The 25,688-nt window shown below is 38.3% G+C and overlaps 1 protein-coding gene across 1 annotated transcript in view; it reads left to right on the top strand.

The window, feature by feature from the left end:
• The first annotated feature begins 262 nt into the window (after positions 1–262).
• LOC111170867 (RAD52 motif-containing protein 1-like) overlaps positions 263–25,688 on the top strand; it is a 33,542-nt gene continuing 8,116 nt past the window's right edge. The window contains exons 1-4 of the mRNA XM_089906241.1: positions 263–462; positions 4,420–4,451; positions 24,290–24,469; positions 24,842–25,017. Of these exons, the coding sequence (XP_089762367.1) occupies positions 263–462; positions 4,420–4,451; positions 24,290–24,469; positions 24,842–25,017 (588 nt within the window). The remainder of the gene's footprint in view (positions 463–4,419; positions 4,452–24,289; positions 24,470–24,841; positions 25,018–25,688) is intronic.

Here is a 25,688-nt window from a genome sequence, read left to right as displayed (position 1 = left end):
ATCCCGGTCATATGACATGAGGAGGGAGTGCTAAAAACTGCTTTTTCACCTCTGGCTCAGAATATCATATTTACCTTGGTTTTTCTTACGATTCAGAAAACTTGAGCTGTCTCTCCTTGGAATCATCAGGAGAAAAATACAGTATTTCAGGTTCATTCTTGAAACCAACTTCTTACGGTTAAGGTGTATTGACTAAAAGATCTTCCTTCCAGAGATTCCAAACCTCTGTAGGACACTTCATTGTCATTGGGGAAAAAGGAGAATGAAATCAGGCCAGCAGCTGCAGAGGGGAAGGCAGCCCCCAGGACTAGGGAAGGAGGAGGAGGAAGGGCTGAGAGTTGCCATAAGAGAAGACAACGTCCAGAGGGCGCTGAAGCACCGGCAGAGCCCACCTGCACTCCCACTTTGGCACTCCAGGATCAGAGTTGTGTTTGGAGATGGGGTTGTTGTAACCCCAAGGAGGTGAGCAGAGAGGAGGAGTTGATTACCGGTCTCCTCTGACTCTCTGGCCCACATTACCTGGCTTCACGGGGGGACAGAGTTTTGCTTTCAGCAACTGAGGGGGCACTTCCAGGCTGGTCGGGTTGCCCCGTGGCCCGACAGCCTGACAGGCTGACTGCGGTGTGAGCGCCCTTTGTTTCTCCAGAATCTGTACATCAGGAGGTGCATGGCTGCGGGAGCCCATTCACCGCCCTCCCCCCAAGGGGGATGGCACCTTCCCTGGCTGTACCCTATGATCACCAGGTACTTGAAATGAATGCAAGTTTTTTGACTTCAAGGAAGAGCTCACATAACCCCTTCTGCCTCATAATGTGTGGGATTTACTATAATGGAAGGACATTATAAAGAACAGGTAGAAAACTCACCTGTTGGTCTCCATGTAGGAGTTTATTTTGCACGAATCCCTTCTACACGAGTAGATAGCAGAGGTTTATTTTTGTTCCTGTGTGTGTAGTTGTGGCAGAGGATGTTGGTATGGTGATTTGAAGCCCTGAAAGAAATATTCTCAGAATTCTCAAGACTTCTCTTGATTGGAATCGAAAGAGACCTGGAAAAGGAGGAAAAGAAAAGGAGGAGGGAGAACGAACGACTGTTTCTCAGTAAATTCACCTTCTTGGTTGATTGTTCTGTCTTCTCATTGCTTTTAACTTCTATGTATGTCTAATGGAATAATGTAGAAAGGCTGATTTTTATGGTTTAAAAGATTTTACATCACAAACTAGAAGTGGCTAACAGAACTTATTCAAATCAATGTTACATAGAGACTTTGATATTAAATTTGTATACTAAAATTGGTTAATCCAAATTTTCTCTTTCTTTTTGAGTGAATATTTGTAACATTTTTGTAGATAATAATTTATCTTAGGTATACAAAATGGTGAGAATGGGTACCATTTTTCACCACTTAAATGATTTCTTTTAAATGAATAGATCGTACACTTTAAATGCCAATGTTGTGTCTTACATGTTGTTTTTTAATTCCTTGATTTCCAAAACTTGTGTTTATTTAATTGATTTCTATCTAACAATCTCCTCTTTATTGTTTCTTTATATTTTATTGATCTATAGTTAATTTACATTGTTATATTAGTTTCAGAGGTACAACATAGTGATTCATAAATGTTTACGTTGTTCTCCATTTATACTTATTATAAAAGAGTGGCTCTATTCCCCATGCTATACAGTACGTCACTGTAGATTATTGATTTTATACATAGTGGATTCTTCCTCAGAATCTCCTACCACTATTTTGCTCCTCCACCCTGTCTCTCCCTGCTGGTAACCACTAGCCTGTTCTTTAATCTGTGAGTTTGTTTTGTTGTTGTTGTTGTTGTTGTATTGAATTTTTTAGATGCCACATGTAAGTGATAACCTACCAGGCTTGTTTTCTCTGTGGCTTATTTTACTAAGCATAATACCCTCCAGGTCCATCCATGTTCTTGCAAATGGCAAAATTTCATCTTTTGCTGAAGTCATCATAGAAAATCGTTTTTATCCCCTAACTTATTGATGAACACTTAGTTTGACTCTATATCTTGGCTATGGCAAATAACACTGTTATGAACATTGGTGTGCAGTTATGTTTTTGAAATAGTGTTTTTGTCTTCTTGTTATATACCCAAGAGTGAAATTGCAGGATATTATGGTAGTTCTGTTTTTAGTTTTTTGTGGAACCTCCATTCTGCTTTCCACAGTAGCTGCACTACTTCACGTTCACATCAAGAGTGTACAAGAGCTTCCCTTTCTCCACATCCTCACTAACCTTTGTTATTTGTGACCTTTTTGATGACAGCCATTCTGACAAGCCTGAGGTGATATATCTCATTGTTTTGATTTGCATTTTATTGCCGGAATAGCTATGTTTAGCATCTTTGTGAGTTCTGGCTGTCTCTCTGTATTTTTTCCTTGGAAAAATGTCTATTTAGGTCTTCTCATATTTTTAAAAAAGATTTTGGGTGTTGTTCTGATATTGATTGTATGTGCTGTTTCTGTAGTTTAGATATGAACCCTTGCTTGGTCATCTTTTTGGTGTTAACCTCTAATCATGTGCAAATATTGTCTCTCCTTCAGCAGGTGGTCTTTTCATTTTGTTTTTGGTTTCCTTTGCTGTGCAAAATCTTTTAAGTTTAGTGAAGTCCCATTTGTTTATTCTTGCTTTTGTTTCATTTGCCTTAGTAGACTGAACCCAAAACTGTTGCAATCATTTATGTTGAAGAATGTTCTGTATTTTCCTCTAGGGGTTTCATGGACCTATATTTAAGTCTTTATTCAGTTTTGCGTTTATTTTATATATGGTGTGCTAAAATACTCTAATTTTATTCTTTTCCATGTAGCTGACCAGTTTTCCCAGTACCACTTATTGAAGAGACAGTTTTTTCTCCATATTGCCTGCTTTGTCATAAGTCAATTAAATATAAGTGTGTGGGCTTCCTTCTGGGATCTCTTCTATTCCAGTGATCTTTGTGTCTGTTTTTGCTCTGGTCCGGTTCTCTTTGATTACTGTTGCTTTGCAGTATAATCTGAAGTCAAGGTGCCGTGATGCCTCCAGCTCTGTTCTTTCTGAAGATTGTTTGGCTATTTGGGATCTTTGTGTTTCTATACAAATTTTAAAATTACTTTTTCAAGTTCTGTGAAAATGCTTTGGTATTCTGAAAGGGATTGCATTAAATCTGTAGATTGCCTTTGGTAGTATGGTTATTTTAACAGTATTAATTCTTCCAGTCCATGCACCTGCTATATTTTCCCATCTTTTTCTGTTGCCTTCAACTTCTTTCACCAATGGCTGGTAGATTTCTGAGCACATGTCTTTTACCTGCTTAGGGGTGTTTGTTCGTAAGTATCTTATTCTTTTTGGTGTGATTGCATATGGCATTGTTTTCTTAATTTTTTTCTTTCTGACAGCTTTGAGTTTTGTTTTTTCTTCTTTTTCTAATTCCTTCAGGTGTAATGTTAGGTTGTTTATTTGATATTTTTCTTGTTTCCTAAGAATAAGCTTGTATCACTATAACTTCCCCCTGTGAACTGCGTTGGCTGTGTCCCATAGATTTTGGATCGTTGTGTGTTCATTTTCATTTGTCTTGGGTATTTTTAGAATCCCTGTTTAATTTCTTCAGTGTTCCTTTCTTCCCCTTTTATTCCCTTCATCTGTGATGTGAGGACTATCTTTAATATTATGTTTGGATTTCTTTTCAGTTGTGTGTGTGTGTGTGTGTGATTATTTAAGTTGCTGAGCTCTAAATTTCACATGGACACTAACAACCCTGCACTGTTACTCTGCTCCCCCACAGTTACTGAATTTGACCTTATATTTTACATCTACTTGTTTTGTGTGTCCCTGAACTTCTTATTGTGAATATAGATGATTTTATGACTGTTTTCTTTCATCCTTTCCATTAGCTGTGTACATGGTTGATTTCCTGCCTTTGTTGAATATTGGCCTTATCCAATGAGGTTTTTCCTTTAGTAAGTTTCCTTTCCTAATTTTTAGGTTTCAGTCATGGCCTTTCCTTTTTTACTGGGAAAAGCCCCTTTAAGATTTCTCATAAAGCTGGTTTGGTGTTGCTGAGCTCTTTTAGTTTTGCTTCTCTGTAAAACTTTAGATCTCACCATCAAATCTGAAGGAGAGCCTTGCTGGGTAGAGTATTTTTGGTTAGAGGCTTTTCCCTTTCATGACTTTAAACATACCATGCCACTCCTTTCTGGCATGCAGAGGTTATCCTGAAAAGTCAGCTGATAACTTTATGCAAGTTCCCATGTTTGTAACTTGTTGCTTTTCCTTTGCTCCTTTTAATAGTGTCTTTTTATCTTTATTTTTTTTGCCATTTTAATTACAGTGAGTCTTGGTGTGGTCCTATTTGGGTTGATCCTGTTTTGGCCTTACTGTGTTTACTGGACATGGATGTCTGTTTTCTTTCCCAGGTTATGGAAGTTTTCAGCTCTTATGTCATCAGGTATGTTCTACACTGCTTTCTCTTTCCTTTTTTGCTCTGGGACCAGTATATTGCAAATATTAGTACACTTGATGTTGTTTCACAAGTCTGTTCAATGTTCCTCATTTCATTTTTTTCGTTTGTTTGTGTTTGTTTTTGTTTTTGTTTTTTTTCGTTTTGTTGCGTTACGCGGGCCTCTCACTGTTGTGGCATCTCCCGTTGCGGACGTGCAGGCTCAGCGGCCATGGCTCACGGGCCCAGCCACTCTGCGGCATGTGGGATCTTCCCAGACCGGGGCACGAACCCGTGTCCCCTGCATCAGCAGGCGGACTCTCAACCACTGTGCCACCAGGGAAGCCCCCTCATTTCATTCTAATCTATTGTTTTACCATTCATCTTCAGTGATTGCCAGTACTCTGTCCTCAGTTTTCTGATTCATTCCTCTGTATCATTTAGTCTACAGTAGTTTCCTTTTAGTGTATTTTTCATTTCAGTTATTGTATTCCTCATCTCTGTTTTGTTGTTCTTTAATGGTCTAACTCTTTAAAAAAAAATTCTAACTTCTTGCTCTGGTCGTCGGTTCTTCTCCTGAGTTCTTTGATCATCTTTATAGTCATTACCTTGAACTCTTTGTTGAGGAGATTGGCTATCTCCACTTCACTTAGATCTTCTTCTGAGTTCTTATCTCGTTCCTCCATTTGGATCGTGTTTCTGTGTCACCTCATTTTTCTTAACTTGCTGTTTTTATTGCTATGTATGTAGTAGGCTCGTTACACTTGCTGACCTTGGAGAGGTGGCCTTTTGTAGGAGAGGTCCTATGTGTCCCAGCAGCCCACTGTCCCCTGGTCCCTAGAACTATATGTTCTAGGTGTACCCCCTGTGTGGGCTGCTTGGGTTCTTCTGTTGTGGTGGGCTGACTACTGTGGGTAATCTGGTAGGCTTGGCTGCCCCCAGAGTGCATGTTTGCCAGACTCTGCCTAGTATGGAGGCTGTCTGTGCTGCTTGGTGAGGCTAAATCATAAGGCAGCTGGCTGCACAACTCTGGGGGACACCAAATCTAGTGCTGGATCATTTATGGGTTGAATTGCAGTCCAGGTGATATCAGGGCTAGTGCCCAGTCACTGGTCCTGGGGCTATGCTGGCTACTGGGAGGAAGACACAGGTCCTGAGTTCTGGCTGCAGGACCCAGGAGTCGCAGAGTTGGTGTTGGATCACTGTCCCTGACACAACTATCTGCAGGGTCTGGGGCATCCCTGATCTTGTGTTGGCATTCTGATGGGCCGGGTCAGGACCAGCTGAGTCCATGGCTGCTTCTGGCCTGCAAGTGAGTGTTCTGGTCACACACGCTGCTGGACGGTGGTATTCCTGAAGCTGGTGTGTGCCTGTTGGTGTATGAGGCTGATCCCACTGCTAGAGCAGGTTTGCTGTTGGGTAGGTCCAAGCTCCATCCAGTCCCTGTTCAGTAATCACCTGCTGACGGTGAGGCTGATTCCAAGGCCAGAGCAGTTAATCTGGTGATCCCGTGGAGCATGTTTTAGAAAGGGAGAGGGTAGAGATGGAAACAGCAGTCAGAAGACAGTTATACCGATCTAGGTGAAATGAGCGACTAAGCTGGAGTCAATGGAAATAAGATAGTCAGCTATTGTCAAGAGTAGGTATTTTCAAATAAAAGTCAATATGATAGAAAGTGTAATCCTGGATTAACGTTACATATTAATGATAGGAGTAACATCCTTTCAAGTTTTGTGAAAGGGTATCTTTTATTTCTTCCGGTAATGAATTGGCCTAGAGAAACGGAACTATACTGGGAAATGTGTAAATATAAGAATATTCCTTCTAATAATAGAAATTATAATGATATATAGAGATAAAAACGTTGAGCTCATAATCTAGAATTTGATAAGGCCACAAAAGTTGGAATCTAATCAATGCCTCTGCTCTCAGGAAAGATTACCTCCAAAATCTATAAAGATCTATAGTTGTATATTTAATTTATGAAGATCCTGAAGGTGAGACTCTTAAGAGAGGTGAAGTCAGGGTTAGGGGCTCTGGAAGGTTCAAATAGTAATTCGTAAGGTTTGGAGATTAGAACGAAGCTTCTTATTTATTATTATCATTCTAACTTCTACTAGGTATTCCTACTAATTAGATATCTAATAGCTAATTGAGGCAATATTTTCCTTTTACCTTTCCTAGAGATTTATCCTGCAATAAAATACCGTCTATCGAAAAACGTACATGTGAACCAATACCTGTTTGGCAGTTTATGTAAGTTACAAATATAACTTCATTATATTTGGAATTTTTATAAAGCTTAATTTTTTATAAAATTAATTTGTTACTCATTTTGAAATATTAAAAATACTACTAAAATTTTGTAGCAAATCCTTTTTGTCTCTAGCAAAGATTAGTGTGAGAATTATTACACAGATCAGAGGAATCTTTATGGAGCAGTGGTTCTCAACCAGGGTGATTTTTGCACACAGGTGACATTTGGTAGTGTCTGGAGATATTTTTCCTTGTCAGAACTGTATATGCTACTGGCATCTAGTGGACAGAGGTCAGAGATGCTACTAAACATCCAACTGTTCAGGGGAGCCTCCCACAGCAAGGAATTATCCAGCCCAAAATGCCAAGAGTGCTGCCTTTCTAGAGAAATAAAGATCACTTAACACAAGTATTTAATGAACATTTACTATTTTCTATCTAATGCACCACATATATAATCATGAAAGTATAAAGCATAACATCTTCCACAGTGAGATTTCTTTAGTGTATATGGAGGGAGTAGTGATGTTATGTTTCATCATATATAAATTAGAATGATTGCCAAAGGATAAATGTTCTGAAAGAATATATATTTTTCTTCTTCTTTTGCTTGTGTCTTTTTTTGTAGAAATCTTGGTTGCAATTTACTCACAGAACTGAGCTTTGGGACATCCAGGCCCGGCATGGAATGCAGCTTTTCCACAAGTAGTAAGTGAAATAGAAGATGAATACATGTAAAAAACTGTGTGTAAAAGCATCATGCAGTTATTGGTTAGCTGGGTGTAAGACCAGTATGAATTCTGGAAAACATGTCTTGAGAGCCATTTATTTTATTTTTTCAAATGAGGAAACTAAGGAACAAAGAGGCCAAGAGACTTGTATAAGTCATATATATGAAACGCTCTGCTTTCCATAGTACTGATCTTTGGCATGGGCAGTAAAAGGCACCAAGCCAAAACACTCAAATTAGCATTGTCATGGAATCCCATGGATGCCTCTCCAATATGCGAATGGTCCATGAAGTTCCACTTTTGAATTTAACTTTGAATCCTCCTCATGTGCAAAGTTCCTAACTGCTTAAAATGTATGCAACACAGAGCTGCAAAGAACTAAGTTTAGCATCGAATTCTTCAGGGAGCAAAAGGTGTGGGTGCTTCCCCAACCATTATTAGCTCTTTTAAATGGTAAAGCAGAAAGAATTCCTGAACACCCACCACAGGGATCTCCCCAGCCAACCAGAACATTGTTTTTCAAAAAGCATATATCTCTGAAGCGAATTATCTGTGGCCAATGGGAACCTTTGAGGTATGGAAAAAGACGTTGTTTGTGTTCAGCTGTAGTGTGAAAAATATAAAGAAAATACATTGCTGTAGCCTAATTCAATATACTTTCTTTGCTGACTACTCTTCAATAAGAAGTGTGGGTTTTACACCCCTTCAGCTTAAAAATTCTTTGATTTCTCAGGACACAAATAAATGATAGAGGGTATGTTCAATGGACCGAAGGTGATTTCAGACTCAAGGTAAAAAAGAGCTCTTCTACACCTGGCTTTGGAAAAGACTCTGTTACCTGTCTTGTGGGTCAGAAATCCAGTTTCACACAGTTCACACATTTTGGGTTAATGAAGGTGTTGAGGCTGTGTCTGGAGCTGGATTAGCAATTCCTGCAGATGCCTATCTTTAGCGCCCTGCTTCCTTTCCCTTGTTAGTTTGCTGATGCCTACCTTGGGGAGAGAGCACCAAGGGTCAGTTTTTCTTTTCCAGCACACCGGAGAGCAGGCTCATGAGGTCCCTTCACCAGGAAGTTTTAGTAGCGACAATACAACGTCTTAAACTCACCACCTTTCCTAAACATCCTATAACACCAAGAGTTCCTTATAAGAATCAGAGTTTCACTATAGTTATGTAGGCAACACGGGAAAATACATTGTGGTAATAAATAAATAAATAAATCACAGTTTAAAAATTACTGAATTCATTCAAAAACATTCACTGAGTGCCATGCCCACTGTGTGTCAGCACTGTACTGAGTGCTGGGGATACAAAGACGCATAGGGCAGGGACTTTCCCCCCAAGAAGCTTTCATACTGGAAGGAGAAAGATGGATGTTGATGGGAAAATATATGTGACAGCTATTCGAACATCTATGCAGCAAGGTAACAAGGTGAGGGACGGGGGTGATGAAGTAGAAAATGCGTGGTAGGTTAGAAAAGATTTGTAATGGAAGAGGCACCAACTTGTTCCTTTTGAATTTGTGTTCCTCTTAAATGACAGAAAAAGTTAGTGAAAGAATCAGATCTATCTGGTGTTGTAAATAAATTAGTACTGTACTCCTAAAACTCGTTCACAGTTACTTTCAAAAGATTGTCACAGTGCTTCCCTGGTGGCGCAGTAGTTGGGAGTCCGCCTGCCGACGCAGGGGACTCGGGTTCGTGCCTCGGTCCGGGAAGATCCCACATGCCGCGGAGGGGCTTGGCCCGTGAGCCATGGCCGCTGAGCCTGTACGTCCGGAGCCTGTGCTCCGCAACGGTAGAGGCTACAACGGTGAGAGGCCCACGTACAGCAAATGAAAAAAAAAAAAAAGATTGTCACAGTATAGTAAGTCTTTGTTTTGGGATAAGTCTTTCTAATAGACATAGCTAATTTGCTTCAGGAAACATTTGCCATGGTGAGATATAAACTTTATTGCATCTCTTTCCAAAGGCTAGCCACCAAGGGAAGATGCCACCCTCGAGTTAAGTTATTTTACTACCTATAATGACATATGACTGGGGTGTTTATAAGTTTCCTGCATTAAATATGTTTGGGAAAGGGCCCCAGCTGAGGTGGATTTATCATGAATTCAATGAAGCTTAGGCTTCAGGGCTCCTCACTTGCAGAGGTCCCTTCCAAGGTCTTGAGAAGGGTCCTAGCGATTTTTGTATTCATAATTTTGCATGTTTTTATTAGATAGGATTTTCCAAAGTAGATGAGCTTCAGGCCCCACAAAACCTTGATTCATCACCGGGCTGCAGGTAATTATAAGTCAGTAGGTTACTGGAATGAAGCCTCTATGTTATTGACAAACATCAGGTGAAGTAGTTAGCAGTGTCGTAGTCTATTTTATATCCGAAATCAACCTCAAAAATGAGCCAAGAGCTTATTAATTAATAAAGTACCACCTTTTGAGTGTTGGTAGTAATCATATCTCTTTCAGATAAAATCAGGAATGAAATATATTATGGAAAACCAGCAGTGGTTGATAATCCTAAATGTTAAGTATACTTTTTTTTCTGACTTTAAAGTGTTTCTCCTTCATTCACCTATGAAGGTCCAGACTGATGACTTATTTTAAAAAATTCTTTTAGTCACTTCATTGGTTCTAACAATACAAGCTCCATGATTTTAGAAACTGTAGGACTCTACAATGTAGAAAGGCTATATAACTTAACCAGACAGAGCACATTCACATGCTGCCTTCTCTGTGGTACATTAATATGGTACCAAGGGCTTCCCTGGTGGTGCAGTGGTTGAGAGTCTGCCTGCTGATGCGGGGGACGCGGGTTCGTGCCCCGGTCCGGGAGGATCCCGCATGCCGCGGAGCGGCTGGGCCCGTGGGACATGGACGCTGGGCCTGCGCGTCCGGAGCCTGTGCCCTGCAGCGGGAGAGGCCGCAACAGCGTGAGGCCCGCGTACCGCAAAAAAAAAAAAAAAAAAAAGTAAAAATAATATGGTACCAAGAACATAAGCACTAAGAGAGAATAAGGGGACAATCAAAGCCTTATCCCTATTGAATTATTTACCTCATTTTTGAGAATATCAATAAGGGAGGTGTGGCCACACTATGAAGGCAAATTGAGCTGCGGTCACAGAGCCACACTAATGCTTCCCCAGTCAGCTAGCGTTGGTTTCCTTTAGATAGCTATGTACACACAAAAGTTTATACACTTCAGGGTGCTGTCATCACTTTTTGCTATGTACTAGAATCCTGGCAGCTTCTCAGATTTAGAAAAGCATTAACACTAAAAACAAAAATAACTTGGGTCTGCCCTTTGGGGTGATTCAGGGTGGCTGTTTTATTTGTAATAGTTCAAAATTTTGAGATTGTCACACCTAGCAACTACTATGCTTTTCTTCTCCCAACTGCCTCTTATTCTTCCCAACTGTAGTATTTTCTCCCATTCTATATGATTTTTCACTTGCTTGATAGTGTCCTTTGAAGCACAAACTTTTTAATTTTTATAAAATCCAATTCATCTATTTTTCCTTTGGTTGTTTGTATTTCTGGTATCATATCTAAGAAACTATTGTCTAATGCAAGTCATAAAGATTTACTCCTGTGTTTTCTTCTAAGAGTTTTATAGCCTTAGCTCTTACATTTGGATATTTGATCCATTGGGAGTTTATTTTCATATATGGTGTGAAGTGTAGGAGTCCAGCTTCATTATTTTGTGTCTGGATGTACAGTTGTCCCAGTATCATTTGAAAAGACTGTTCTTTCCACATTGAATTGTTTTGGTACGCTTGTTGAAAATCAATAGACCAAAAATATGAGGGTTTATTTCTCTACTGTCATTTCTGTTCCACTGATATACATGTCTGTTCTTATTCCAGTACCACACTGTGATTGCTGTAGCTTTGAACTGAGTATTGAAACCAGGATGTGTGAGTCCCCCACTTTGTTCTTTACCAACATTGTTTTGGTTATTCTGTTTCCTTGAATTACCATATGAATTTTGGAATTATTGGCAATTTCTGGAAAGGTATCAGCTGGGATTTTGATAGGAATTGCAATGGAACCATAGTTCGATTTGGGAAGTAGTGACATTTTAATAAGATTATCTTCCAGTCCATGAATCCAGCATGTCTTTATATTTATTTAGATCTTCTTCAATTTCTTTCAACAGTTTTGTACTTTTCAGTGTGAATCTTGCACTTACTTGGTTACGTTTTTCCCTAAGTATTTTTTTTCTTGTGGTGCTGTTACACATGGAATTGTTTTTTTTCTTAATTTCATTTTTGGATTACTCATTGCTGGTGTGTAGAAATAATATTGATCTTATATCCTACAACCTTGATGAATTCTTTTATTAATGCTAACAGTTATTTTCCTAGATTCCCAGGAATATGTCTTGTGGTCTTCCAGTTTCCCAGGAATACATGGGCACATTTCAAAGTCTCTGTGGACATCTCATTCCTCAGCTTTTCATTTTAAGCTTTTTGGTTGGGCTGTTTATTGTCCCAAACTGTTATCCATTGCCTCATGCAACCGCCATGTTAAAATATTTGCTTGAAAATGTTTTCCAGAAATGCAACCTGAGGAACGGCTTTTCTCACTAGACAGCTCTCAGTCAGGTCAAAGGGCAAGCCTTTCAAGTGATGTCTTCCAGGGGACCACCAGACATGTTAAACAATGACAGTTCTTTGGGAATGAGGCTTTGAAGGACCTCCCAGTCCATGCTTCTTCTTCTGGTACCAGGGATGTGGGCTGTTTTTCAAGGCTACCACTGGCATGGAGAGCAAAGGTCAAGGACAAGTTCAAGCAACACAGATCTCATTGTTCTTACAGAAATTAATTTGTTTTCCTTGAATAAATTGCTTCCCAATGTGCAGTAAGCCTTTTGGTTAAATCTCCAGAGTTCAGAAGAAGTTGATTCTGACCATTTTTGCCAGTTTTGTTGTTGTTGCTGTTATTACTGTAATTGTTGCTTCTATGGAGGGATGAATTTTCAGATGTCCTTCCTCCATCATTTTTACTGATTTTCCTGCAATATTTTTTAAAAAATCTCTAAAGTCTCAATGACCATAGGCTAATTAAATATTTGTCATGGGAGATGATTAAGGAAAAAATAAATTAAAAGATAAATACTAACTAAAAAGAGAAAATATAATTCTCATAGAGGCTTTCCCAGATGGGTAGATGAAGACTGAAAAGGTATTTCTATATTTAGTGCTCTGAAAATTAAGGTTAAATTAACATATTTTAATACACCCCCACCTTTTTTTTCATTCAGGTTAAACACAGGCTTTACAGTCAGAAATGAGTTCAAATTCCAGCTCTGCTTCTTACTAACTTGATGACTTAGGACAAGTTATGTAACTTCTCTGTGCCTCAGTTTCCTCATTCGTACAATGGGGTAATATATCTATCACATAAGGTTACTGTGAGGATTGACTGTTAAATGCTGATCACAGATGCCTGGCAACCCAAAAGATATTAGTTTTGGTAATTATCTTTATAAGATTCTTCAAAAATATGCTAATAATTCTTGAGTAGAGTTAACCTAAAGTTAGATATTCTTTTTTTTCTTCCTGTTTCTTTTGGTCTTTTTTCCCCTGTTTGTTTTAAAGAAGTAAGAAAAAAAATAAAAAAGAGAGAAGGAACTAAGAAGAAAATCTATTCCAGCATTTTGGAATAAAATTTTGTTCCCCCAAATTTATTTGTTTATTTTATTGATATATAAACAAAATTTTATTTATTTATTCAGCAAACATTTATGAAATACCTAGTAAATATTAGGCACTGTGTCAGGCAGAGGAATAATAATGACAATAAAGTGTGGTCCCTGCTCTCAAGTTGCTGACTATCTAGGGGACTGACAAGTAAACAGGTGATTACATACACAGTAACAAAGGCTGTGATAGAAAAATACATATGGTACTATGTGATGGGAGTATGGCTTTCACCAGTTCCTATTGGATTTATCTCTCCTTCTTTGGCTCCAGAACCAAGGAATTAGCCCTATTTTTGTCTTTAACTGGGTAGTTTAAATCATGAAATTTTTTAAAATTTGTAGAGATGAAAGAAAAACACCTTGAATTATGGAGGACACTAGGAATAGTACTTTTTTACAGAGCGAGGGCTTCCTACCAGCATAGGCACTTCTTGGGATTTTAACCTGAAAAGTTCTTTGGCATGTTATTTCTTTGCTAGCTACTTTTTTTTTCTATTTTTTTGTTTGTTTCTCTTCTCCACTTTCTCATCTAGAGACCTGGGTAGTTCCCAATGAAAGAGTGTTTTACAGATTCTTAGAGTGATTTATAGGTAAAAATAGAAAATGATTTTTTTTTCACCTTCAAGTTCCATACCAAAAAAAGTGAATATAAGCTTTCATGGAAGTAATTGAAAATGCAGATAATTTTAATTCCATTCCATTTTTCAGAATTCTCAATCGTAATCCTTTGACAACAGTTGAAGATTCTTATCTTTTTAAATTGCCAGCATTAAAATATTTGTAAGTATTGCAACAGTTTCATGGCTCATGAGATAATTTCTGCTCTTTTTTGCTTTCGTCAAAGATTGAGTACTTTGGCTGAAAAGTCATAATTTAGATTTTAACTGGGTTATTGAAAATAAGAGTTATTGGCAAAGAAAAGGATTAAGAAAGAATATATACGGGTAAGACAGCCAGCAGAGAATGAGGACAGTGTTGAAGAACACATATAGTTATGAAGATGTAGATGCGTGTAGGAATATTATTTATCCCAGAAAGCAAAAAGTAATAAGGGGTACATTATTTTATTAAAGAAGAGTGATCAAAGAGGTATATGCAATTGAAAATGAAAAGTTCGGATAATAAACAATGATTGTGCTGTTCAGCACCATGGTCATTCATTTGATGATGCAAATTTAAATTTCTTCAATAAGAGCTTTTTGGAATTATCATCTATGGCAAGTAAGAAGCCAGAATTGAAGTAATCACATGTTAAGTATCTTTTTAAGTGTAGAATTTTTGTCTTTGGGTTTTATATCATGCATGTTTGGGCTTCTCCTTCAGAGACATGGGAACAACACAAGTGTCACTTACAACTATTGAAAGCATCCTCATGATGACCCTTGAATTGGAAAAACTGTAAATTGATTTTTCTTACATTTATTTTCACTCAATTGTTTTTCTTTAGTTTTGTTTTATTATTTTCTTAAGTCAGGTTTATTTATGTATAATTTTCATTTCACAAAATTCACTGTTTATAAATATACATTGTGATGTGTTTTGACAAACTTATAATTCTGTAGCCACCACATTTGAGGTAAAGAAATCTTCTGAAATCCCAAAAGACCTCTCATGTCCCTTTGTAGTCAATCAATCCTCCTCCCACTACCAGCCCCTGTCAACCAACAATCTGATTTTTGTCCGTATAATGTTGCCTTTTCCAGAATATCTTATAACGGAAATCATGTGGTATGTAGCCGTTTGTTTTTGGCTTCTTTCACTTACCAGTCTCTTTGGAGATTCATCTGTTTTGTTGCACCTCTCAGTAGTTCATTCTTTTTATTGCTGAGTAGTATTCTACTTGTGTGGAAACACAGTTTGTTTACACATTCATCGTTTGATGAACATTTGAGTTTTTTCTAGTTTTCTGGCTATTATGAACAAAGCCTCTGAAAACACTCACATGTGTGTGTGAACATATGTTTTGTGCGAGCATATGTTTTCATTTCTTTGGGGTAAAATACCTAAGGGTGGGATTGCTTCATCATATGCTAAGTGCATATTTAACTTTTTAAGAAACTGCTAAACTGTTTTCTAAAGTGCCTGTGCCATTTTGGTTTCCCACTAGCAGTCTATGAGAGTTGCAGTTGATCCACATCGTCACCTGATCATTATATTTGTTTTTAAAACAAATTTAGCTTTTCTCGTAGGTGTGTAGTTGCATCACGTGGTTTTTGCCACATTTTGCATTTCTGTAATAGCTGATGATGTTGAATATCTATTCATGTGCAAGTATCTTTTTAAATGAAGTGTCTGTTAAAATCCATTTTTAATTGGATATTTATATTGAGTTTTAAGAGGGCTTTATATAAAAAGCAATGGAAAAAGTCCTTTCTTTCAGAGATGTGTTTAGTAAATATCTTCTCCCAGATTGTGACTTATCTTCATTGTATTAAAGTGTCTCTGAATACTAGAAGTTTTAAATGTTTGATGAACTCTAATTTAGCAATTTTTTTCATATTTATTTAATTTATTTATTTGGTTGTGCTGGGTCTTAGTTGCAGCAGATGGACTCCTTAGTTGCGGCTCATGGTCTTCTTAGTTGTGGCATGTGAACTCTTAGTTGCGGCATGCATGTGGGAACTACTTCCCTGACCAGGGATCGAACCTGGGCCCCCTGCATTGGGAACTGGGAGTCTTAACCACCAGGGAAGGCCCTTGGCAATTTTTCTTAGATGGTTTGTGCTTTTTTGTGTCTTATCTAAGAAATCTTTGTCTGAGACCCCATTGTGTAATCCAAAATCATAAAGATTTTCTCCTATGTTTTCTTCCGGAAGTTGTATAGTTCCATTTAGGTCTATGATTCATTTTGAGTTAATTTTCATATATGTTTTGAGGGAAGGGTCAAATTTCTTTTTTTTTTTCCGTTAAAAAAAAATCTATTTCTGTAGGACCCTATTGTGACAGTTCATTACACAACTCACTTCACCTTAAATTGTGCCATCGCCCCTCCAGTATGGCAAGCTAATAGAAAGTTTTTGTTGTGCCAAGGCTAGTTGAGGGGATTGCATGAGATTAGTATGCGGAAAGAACCCTGCATTTAGCAGTCTGTTCCAACCGTCTTTGTCAGGTCAGCTGAGAAATGAGTGTCTTCACCACGCCATCACACATTGTTCACTGCTCTAGCCTCATCTTCCTCAGCCTCCCAGAGCATCTGCCACAATTGTGATCCCTCTCTTGTCAGCTAGATGTCCTCCTCTCTGGATATTAAAAATTATTTCCCGGGGCTTCCCTGGTGGCGCAGTGGTTGAGAGTCCACCTGCCGATGCAGGGGAGGCGGGTTCGTGCCCCGGTCCAGGAAAGATCCCACATGCCGCGGAGCGGCTGGGCCCGTGAGCCATGGCTGCTGGGCCTGCGAGTCCGGAGCCTGTGCTCCACAACGGGAGAGGCCACAACAGTGAGAGACCCGCGTACGGCAAAAAAAAAAAAAAATTTATTTCCCTATGTAACTACAATACTGTTAACACACAGTATTGAAAAAATTAAATTCCTGCACAATAATATTACCTAATAAAGAGTTGCTATTCAATTTTCCCCAATTCTCTCTCATATAATATCATTTCTTTTAACAGCTTTTTGAGGTATAATTGACATACTGTAATCTGTGTTCACATACACACATACATACACACCATGAAGACATCACCAAAATCAAAATGTCCATCATCTCAGAAAGTTTCTTAACGTTTCTTCGTAATTATTGCTTCCAATCGTTCCTTGCCCTTTCCAGTCGCCATGCAACCATTGATGTGCTTTCCGTTTGCATTTTCTAGAATTTTATGTAAATGGAATCATGCAGTGTATACTTTTTTCTAACTGGCTTCTAAGCTCAGCATGATTATTTTAATCTTCATCCATATTTTTGTATATATCAGTAATTCATTTCTGTTTTTTGTTGAATAGTATTCCATTATACGGCTGTACCCCAATTTATCTATTCACCATTGATGGACATGTGAGTTGTTTCAGTCTTTGTCTATTACAGATAAAGTTGCTATGAATATTTGTGTACAAGTCTTTGTATGGATATATACTTCCATTTCTCTTGGGTAAATACCTGCATGTAGAATGGCCGGATCATTGGTAAGTGTATGTTTAAGTTTTTTAAAAATACCTATTTTCCATAGTGGCTTGATCATTTTACATCTCTACCAGCAGTGTACGAGAGTTGCATCTTCTTCACGTTGCGGCCAACACTTGCTATGCTCAGTATTTTTAATTTTAGATAGTTTAATAGGTGTGCAATTTTTTCTCACTCTAGCATCCCTAATGATTAATCTTGTCAAACATCTTTTCATATGCTTATTTTCCATATGTATATCTTTGAATCTTTTATCTATATTTTTCTGGAGTTTTGAGAGTTCTTTATATATTCTTGAAATTAGTCCTTTATCCAATGTGTAAGTTGCTAAGTATTTTCTCCCATTCTTGGACTCATCTTTTCATTCTCTCTGTAGTGTCTTTTGTAGGGTAGAAATTCTTAATTTTGATGGTGGCTAATTTATCTATTTTTTTCTTTTATGGATTATGCTTTTGATGTTTTATCTAAGAAATCTTGCCTAACTCAAGGCCATAAAATTTTTCACTTGTTTTGCTCTAGAAGTTTTATAGTTTTATGTTATACATTTAGACCTTTGAACCAATTTGAGTTCATTTCTGTATATGGTTTGGATGGAAGTTGTTTTTTTTTGTTTTGAACCTGGATATTCAGTTGTTCCAGCATCATTTATTGAAAAGACTATCGTTTCTCCTCTCAAATGCCTTTGAACCTGAAAGTCAGTTGTCCACATCTCTGTACTTCTGAACTTTCTATTCTGTTCCTTTGATTTTTTGTGTATCTTTACACTACTATCACAATGTCTTGAAAGTGTAGCTTCATAAGCCTTGAAATCAGTTACTGTTCTTCAACTTTGTTATTTTTCAACGTTGTTTTAGTTATTCTGAATTTTATTTCCAGATAAAATTTAGAATTAGCTTGCCTATTTCTACAGAAAAGCCTACTGGGATTTTGATCTATAAATCAATTTGGGGAGAATTGATATCTTATCAATATTGAATCTTCAGATCCATGAATACATTATATCTCTTCATTTATTTAGGTCTTCCTTAATTTCCCACAGCAATATTTTACAGTTTTCAGTGTGCAAGTCTTTTACATATTTTCTCAGATTTATTCTAAGTATTTTATATGTTTGATTCTATTATAAGTAGTATTTTAAAAGTTTGATCTCTAATTGTTTGTTGAGATAAATTAATCTTTTTGTATGTTGATCTTGTACCCTGCAAACTTGATAAACTCATTTATTAGTTCCAGTAGCAATTTTGTAGATTCTATCAGGTTTTCTACATAATCATGTTATCTGCAAATAAAGATAGTTCTACTTCTTCCTTTCCTTTCTGAATATGGCTTATTTTTTGTTGCCCTATTGCACTGGCTAGAACCTTCAGTGCAGTGCCAAATAGAAGTAATGAGAGTAGACATCCTTGCTTTTGTCCTGATCCTGGAGAGAAAGTACTTTGTCCTTCACCATTAAATATGATGTTTGGTGTTTTGTAGAAGTCATTTATCAGGTTGAGGAAGTCTCCTTCCATTCCTAGTCTACTGAGGGCTGTTTTTTTCTTTAATCAGGAATGGATGTTAGATTCTTTTCATTGTTTTCCTGCATCTATTGCAATGATTATGTCATTTTCCCCTTCTTTTCTTAATTTGTTTATTTATTTTTGCCTGCTTTGGGTCTTCATTGCTGCATGCAGCCTTTCTCTAGTTGTGGCGAGCAGGGACTACTCTTCATTGCAGTATGCAGGCTTCTCATTGCGGTGGCTTCTCTTGTTGCAGGGCATGAACTCTAGGTGAATGGACTTCACTAGTTGTGGCACATGGGCTCAGTAGTTGTGTCTCACAGGCTCTAGAGCACAGGTTCATTAGTTGTGGTGCATGGGCTTAGTTGCTCCGTGGCATGCGGGATCTTCCCGGACCAGGGCTGAAACCCATGTCCCCTGCACTGGCAGGTGGATTCTTAACCACTGCCCCACCAGAGATGTCCTGATTTTTCTTTTTTAGTGTACTAAGTTGGGTAAATTGATTTTCAAATATTAAACCAACCTTTCATTCTTGAGATCAACCCAATTGGACATGATGTATCATCTTTTTATATAATACTGGATTTGATATGCTAAAATTTTGTTAAGAATTTTTGCCTCTGTGTTCATGAGAGATACTGGTCTGTAGTTTTCTTGCAATGTCATTGTCTAATCTTGATATGGTGAAAGTTGGCCTTATAAATAAGTTGGGAAATATTCCCTTCTCTTCAACTTTCTGATAGAGTTTGTGTAGAATTGACATTATTTTATTCCTTAAATGTTTGGTAGAATTTATCAGTTAAGCCACCTGGACTTGAAGCTTTCTTTGTTGGAAGGTTCTAAACTGCACATCCCATTTCTTTAATAGCTGTATTCTTTTTTTTGCGGTACGCGGGCCTCTCACTGTTGTGGCCTCTCCCGTTGCGGAGCACAGGCTCCGGACGCGCAGGCTCAACGGCCGTGGCTCACAGGCCCAGCCACTCCGCGGCATGTGGGATCTTCACAGACGGGGGCACGAACCCATGTCCCCTGCATCAGCAGGCGGACTCTCAAACGCTGCACCACCAGGGAAGCCCTAATATCTATATTCTTGAAAAACTTTAGTAGTGTTTGTCTTTCAAGGAACTTGTCCATTTCATCTTGAATTTATTGGTATATTCTATATATTCTCTTATCCTTTTCATATCCATAGTATTTTTCTGTTTTCATTTTATTTATTTCTACCTTGATCTTTATTGTGTTCTTTCTTCTCTTACTCTGTGATTAACTTGCTCTCGTTTTCCCAGATTAAGGTGGAAGTTGAGGGAGTTGAGTACAGATTTAGCAATATCCCACATGTTGACACATTATGTTTTCAGTTTCAGTGAGTTCAAAATAGTTTCTGATTTCCCTTTTGATTTCTTCTTTGACCACAAAGTTACTCAGAAGTGTGTTGTTTAGTTTCCAAATATTTGGAGCTTTTTCAGATTTGTTAACTTCTAATTTATTTCCATTGTGTTCGGAGACACATATTGAATGACTAGAGTCCTTTAAAATTTTTTTTAAGTATTTTCTTAATTTATTTTTTTGCGGCGTTGGGTCTTTTTGCTTCTCCTGGGCTTTCTCCAGTTGCGGCGAGCAGGGCCTACTCTTCGTTGCGGTGCACCCGCTTCTCACTGGATGTGTTCTCTTGTTGCAGAGCACAGGCTCTAGGTGCATGGGCTTCAGTAGTTGTGGCACACAGGCTCTAGAGTGCAGGCTCAGTAGTTGTGAGGTACAGGCTTAGTTGCTCCGTGGCATGTGGGATCTTCCCGGAACAGGGATCGAACCCATGTCCCCTGCATTGGCAGGCAGATTTTTAAACACTGAACAACCAGGGAAGTCCCTATTCCTGTATTCTTAATCTTTTATGTAGATCCATATTCCAATCTGATGTCATTTTTCTTCTGCTTGAAAATACTTCTTTTAACATATCTTAAAGTGAAAGTCTACTAGTAATGAATCCTTTCAGGTTTTGTATGTCTGAGACAGTCTTTATTTTGCTTTTGTTTTGACATATTTGGGTATAGAATTCTAGCTTGATAGAATTCAATTCACTACTTTAAAGATGTTATTTCACTGTGTTCTCATTTACATTGTTTCCAACAAAAATTCTGCTGTCATTGTTATCTTTGTTCCTCTGTATGTAGTGTATAGTTTTTTCCTCTTGCTGCTTTTAAATTTTTCTATTTATTGCTGGCTTTGAGCAATTTGATTATTTTTTGTGCCTTGGTGTAGTTTTGTCCATGTTTCTTATGCTTAAAGTTCATTGATCTTCTTGACTTTGTGGCTTTATAGTGTTTACCATGTTGGAAACATTTTGGCTATTATTTCTTCAAATTTTTGCATTTCTCCTCTCCTTCATGGAGTCTAAGTACACATGTATTAGGCCACTTGAAGTTGTTGCACAGCTCACTGATGCTTTATTAAGTTTTGTTGTTGTTTAGTTTTATTACTCTTTTTGTTTCATTTTGGATAGTTTCTATTGCTATGCCTTAATGTTCAGTGACCCTTTCTTCTGCAGTGTCTAATCAGCCATTAACCTTTCAATATCTTTTTCATTTAGACATTGCTTTTAATCTCTAGAAGCTCAATTTTGGTCTGTTTTACCTTTTCCATGCCTGTACTTAACATTTTCAGTTTTTAGTCTAGGTTTTTTCACATATGAAATACAGTTATAATAACTTTACTTCAGGTATAATAACTTTTTAAATGTTCTTTTCTGCGAATTCTAACATCTGTATAGATTATGGGTTAGTTCTGATTGATTGCCTTTTCTCCTCACTATGGGGCATATTTTCCTACTTCTTGCATGCTTGGCAATTTTTCATATGATCCCAGATATTGTGAGTTTTAGTTTATTGTGTGATATATATATTTATATTCCTGTAAAATGCTTGGGATTTGTTTTGGGTGAAATTAAGTTACTCAAAACAATTTTATTCTTTTAGGTCTAGCTTTTAAGATTCGTTGGGTAGGAGTCCAAGTAGCCTTTAGTCTGGCGCACATTATTTGCAACTACTGAGATAAGTCCTTTCTGAGTATCATGAGGTTTTCCAGTCTGACTTGTAAGAACAGGTACTATTCCTACAACCTTGTGTGATATCCAGTTATTCTTATTATTAATCCTTTCATGTGGTCCTTTTCCTGGCATCAAGTAATTCCTCCCACAAATGTACTGACAAATACTTTGTTGAATTCTCAAGAGATCCCTCTGCATATCTCCAGACTTCTTTGTCTGTGCACTTCTTTTGTCTCTGATACTCTGCTTTTTGAACTCTAGTTACCTTGGTTTTCCCAGACTGTCAGCTCCATTTCATCAGTCAGGGAGTCCACCAGTCTCTGCCTGGACTTCTCTTCCCTGTACCATGACCTGGAAACTCTCTCAGAGAAGTAAATTAGGGCAATTATAGGGATCACTTCATTTATTTCCCACCTCATGAGGATTACTGAACTTTATTGCCTGAGGTCCAGTTTCTTGAAAAGTGTTTTTTCATATGTTCTGTCTTATTTTTTCATTGCTTCAGGTGCAAGGTTAAATTGGTCCTTGTTACTTCATCTTGGCCAGAATCCAATAACATTCTTTAAGTGTGTTTTGCTTTGATAGAGGGTCCAAATAAGATTAGGCATTGCGTGTCATGTCTTTGTTTCCTTTAATCTACAATATTTCCCTGCTATTTTTTTTCTTGGTCTTTTATGACATTGGCATTTTTGAAGAGTCTAAGCCAGTTGTCTTATAAATTGCCCAACAATCTGGATTTGTCCGTTTCCTCATTAGATTCAAAGTAAACTTTTTGGGGAAGAATACTATATAGGTGATGTAATCTTCATACTTCATCACTTCAGGTGGCCCATGCTAAGTTTGATCACTCGATTAAGGTGGTTTCTTCCATATCTCTCCATTGTAAAGTTATTTTCCCCTTGGTAATTGAAAAATAATATGTGGGGTGAAAGTTTGGGATCAGTGAAGATCCTACTTTCAAACAACTCTTCACCCAAATGTGCATCAATGATAATCCTTGTCTGAATCGATTATTACATTGATAGTTGCCAAATGACACTTTCCTAACTCTATCTTTCCTTTTCCATTTATTAGCTGACATTATTCTATAATGAAGAGCCCCCCACTTTCATTTTGAGTATCATTATGAACTCGTGTTCTTTTTTTAAAATTAGCTATGTTATAACTTATTATAATGATAATGTTATTCTTTGGAATGTTCCTTTTGTCCGGATTTGGCCAAAGCGACCTCTGTTATTGTTTAACCACACGATGCTTTTCTATTACTAGAATAATTTCTAATATATTAGTACTCACAAATAGGACCTGAGAAAGGGACTCCAGAAGGTGCGGTCTTATTCAGACTCTTCTTAGAAGTGTGCCTTCTTCCTGTGTACTCTCAACCCAAAGTGAGGCTTTCGGGTTGGAAAGAGATACTTCGGATTTAAACTACAGATCAGTGTCACCCAATTCTAATCCCTATTCCCCTTTTTCTAGGCATACCATACCTACTGCCATCCTAATCCTTCTGTTGGGCACCTCTCTCCTCCTCTATATTTATTTCCAACAGTCAAGAGCAGCAATTGGCCAACCGGCCCCTATCCAGTTCTGCAGTCCATATGCCCCAAGAACTCCTTTTTGCAGTGGTCTGTGGTGGCCTTGGCCTACCTCTTCTACCTACTCAAGTAACTCTTTTACCACGAATTTAATTACCTGTGTTTTCATTTATAGGATCTTACCTAGCCGTATGGCCTGCTGCCTCTGCCAATTTAAAAATACCATTGAGGTTGTCTGAAAGACAGTCAAGCTGCGTTGTGACAGTGAATGCCTGACAGACGTCACACGTTGTGGTGAGTCTCAATTGTGGGATAATAAATTTTTAATTATTTAATATTTTTATTTTTAATCAATGATGATAAATTTTAAAATTCATGATGTAATTGCATTATTTCAATTCATACTTTCAGAGTTCCAGCTCCCTAAGTTTCTAAGAACTACCCCCTTGCTAAAAATCAGATTCTTGGTTACATTATTAAGCTAATAATAGCTCAGTTACATTGTCAGCTTAATAATGTAACTGATCCACATACATAAAGGATCAAGAGAAAGATATGGATGGGGGAAGGGAATTAACATTAATGGCCACATATCCTATGCTGTGCCCTCTGCAAATGAGAACTTATTTATATAGTGCCTCAGTTTGTAAACTGATTTTATATACATTAGGTCTCAAGTACCCTTTGTCTTATAGGACAGGTGTAAATATATTTTTGTTTATTTTGTTTGTTTCTGCAATTTTATAAAGAGTACAAGTGCTGCTGTTTTATGTCCTCTTTGGAGCCTGAGAGTTTTGGGTTCCATAACCAGAAGCTGCTACCTAGCACTTCTAATGGAATGGAGAGCTAGTTTATTTTTTGGCTGTCAAGCTCTGAACTTGCTCTGAATCTGACGCTTTTCTATCCACAAAACACTCAGGGGCTTTCAGCTCTTTTTCTATATATTAGATTTATTGGCACTAAGTATTTAAAGAGCGCGCGTGCGCGTGTGCACGCGTAGTCCGTTTGCGCCCCGAGCAGCGCACGTGCGGTGACGATGGGTTGGTGCAATTGGTACTTTTTGCAGTTCCCATCGGGGGTGACAAAACCTTGCTGGTGTGGGAGCTGAGCTCTGGACGCACCCCCGAGGCTTTGCAATTGAGCCGTGCCGGAGCGGAGGGAAGGGTGGAAGAAGCCGCCCCGCGCCCCAGTAACTGGGCGCCCCGGGGTACTGCTTCAGTACCTCATCTGCCTGTGGCCTCCGCTGAGAGGAATCTTAGTTCTAGAGACGACCTGAGCAGTCAGCTCACCCCCATAGATTTTTGAGAGTTAGTCCCCAACAGAAGGCATTGCCTCCTAATGCTTCTTCAAGCTTAGGATTTCAGAGGGAACTTGTTCATGAAATGAGAAGTGTTTGGAGTAGCAGGCTCACCACAGTTACCTGTGGCGAAGGGCTGGGGGAATATAAGGGAATGGGCGATTTGGTTTCCTGGGCCTGAAATTTACTGCGCTTTCTTAGTGTGAGACCACCCTAAAGCATTCTCTGTTTACAGTCTTCTCCAGTTTGGCCTTCTGTATTCGGTCCGAGTCTTAAACTCAGCAGTGGGCGGTCCTGGGTTCTCTGCCATGATCAAGTTTTATTCAGCAAGGGATGCCCACAGAGCCCAAAAGTCATGCGACCAGAAGCAGCTTTTTCACACATCTCCAGTGAAGGTGGGTCCAAATGTGGAATTCCTCGCTCTACTGGGATGAAGTGCTGAATTTAAAACAAATAGGCCATCTGGAAATCCCTGGTGGTCCAGTGGTTAGGACTCTGCACTTTCACTGCTGAAGGCCCGGGTTCAATCCCTGGTCTGGGAACTAAGATCCCAGGGGGAAAAAAAAAAAAAACGGCTAGCATTTGTACAGCACTGTGGTGTACAGAATGCTCTCACATGCACTGCTCCACTGATCCCCCAGTTCCCCAGTTGTTTCTTTCTTTTATTTTAGATGAAGAAACTCGAACTCAGGATGGTTAAGTGACTTACTTAAGGTTCATGATAGAAAACATGGAAACTAGAGTCCAAACCCTAACTTAGTTAAACCTCATGTCATTTTATGCTGCCCCTTAATTTAAGAAATCTTCACAAGAATCTTCCTTATATATACATTTATGTGGATTTCAACTGTGTGAGGTTGACAAAAATTTTTTTTAATTAATAAATTTATTTATTTATTTTTGGCTGCGTTGGGTCTTGTTGCTGCGCGCCAGCTTTCTCTGTTTGCGGCGAGCAGAGTTTGCTCTTCGTTGTGGTGCGTGGGCTTCTCATCGCGACGGCCTCTCTTGTTGCAGAGCACGGGTTCTAGGCACGCGGGCTTCAGTAGTTGTGCCTCACGGGCTCTAG

The sequence above is a fragment of the Delphinapterus leucas genome, chromosome 2 (genome assembly GCF_059928025.1).
Source record: "Delphinapterus leucas isolate spDelLeu-1000000601 "Yukka" chromosome 2, BTC_Dleu_Yukka2, whole genome shotgun sequence".
NCBI lineage: Eukaryota > Metazoa > Chordata > Mammalia > Artiodactyla > Monodontidae > Delphinapterus > Delphinapterus leucas.
This window is presented reverse-complemented; position numbering and strand designations above follow the sequence as displayed.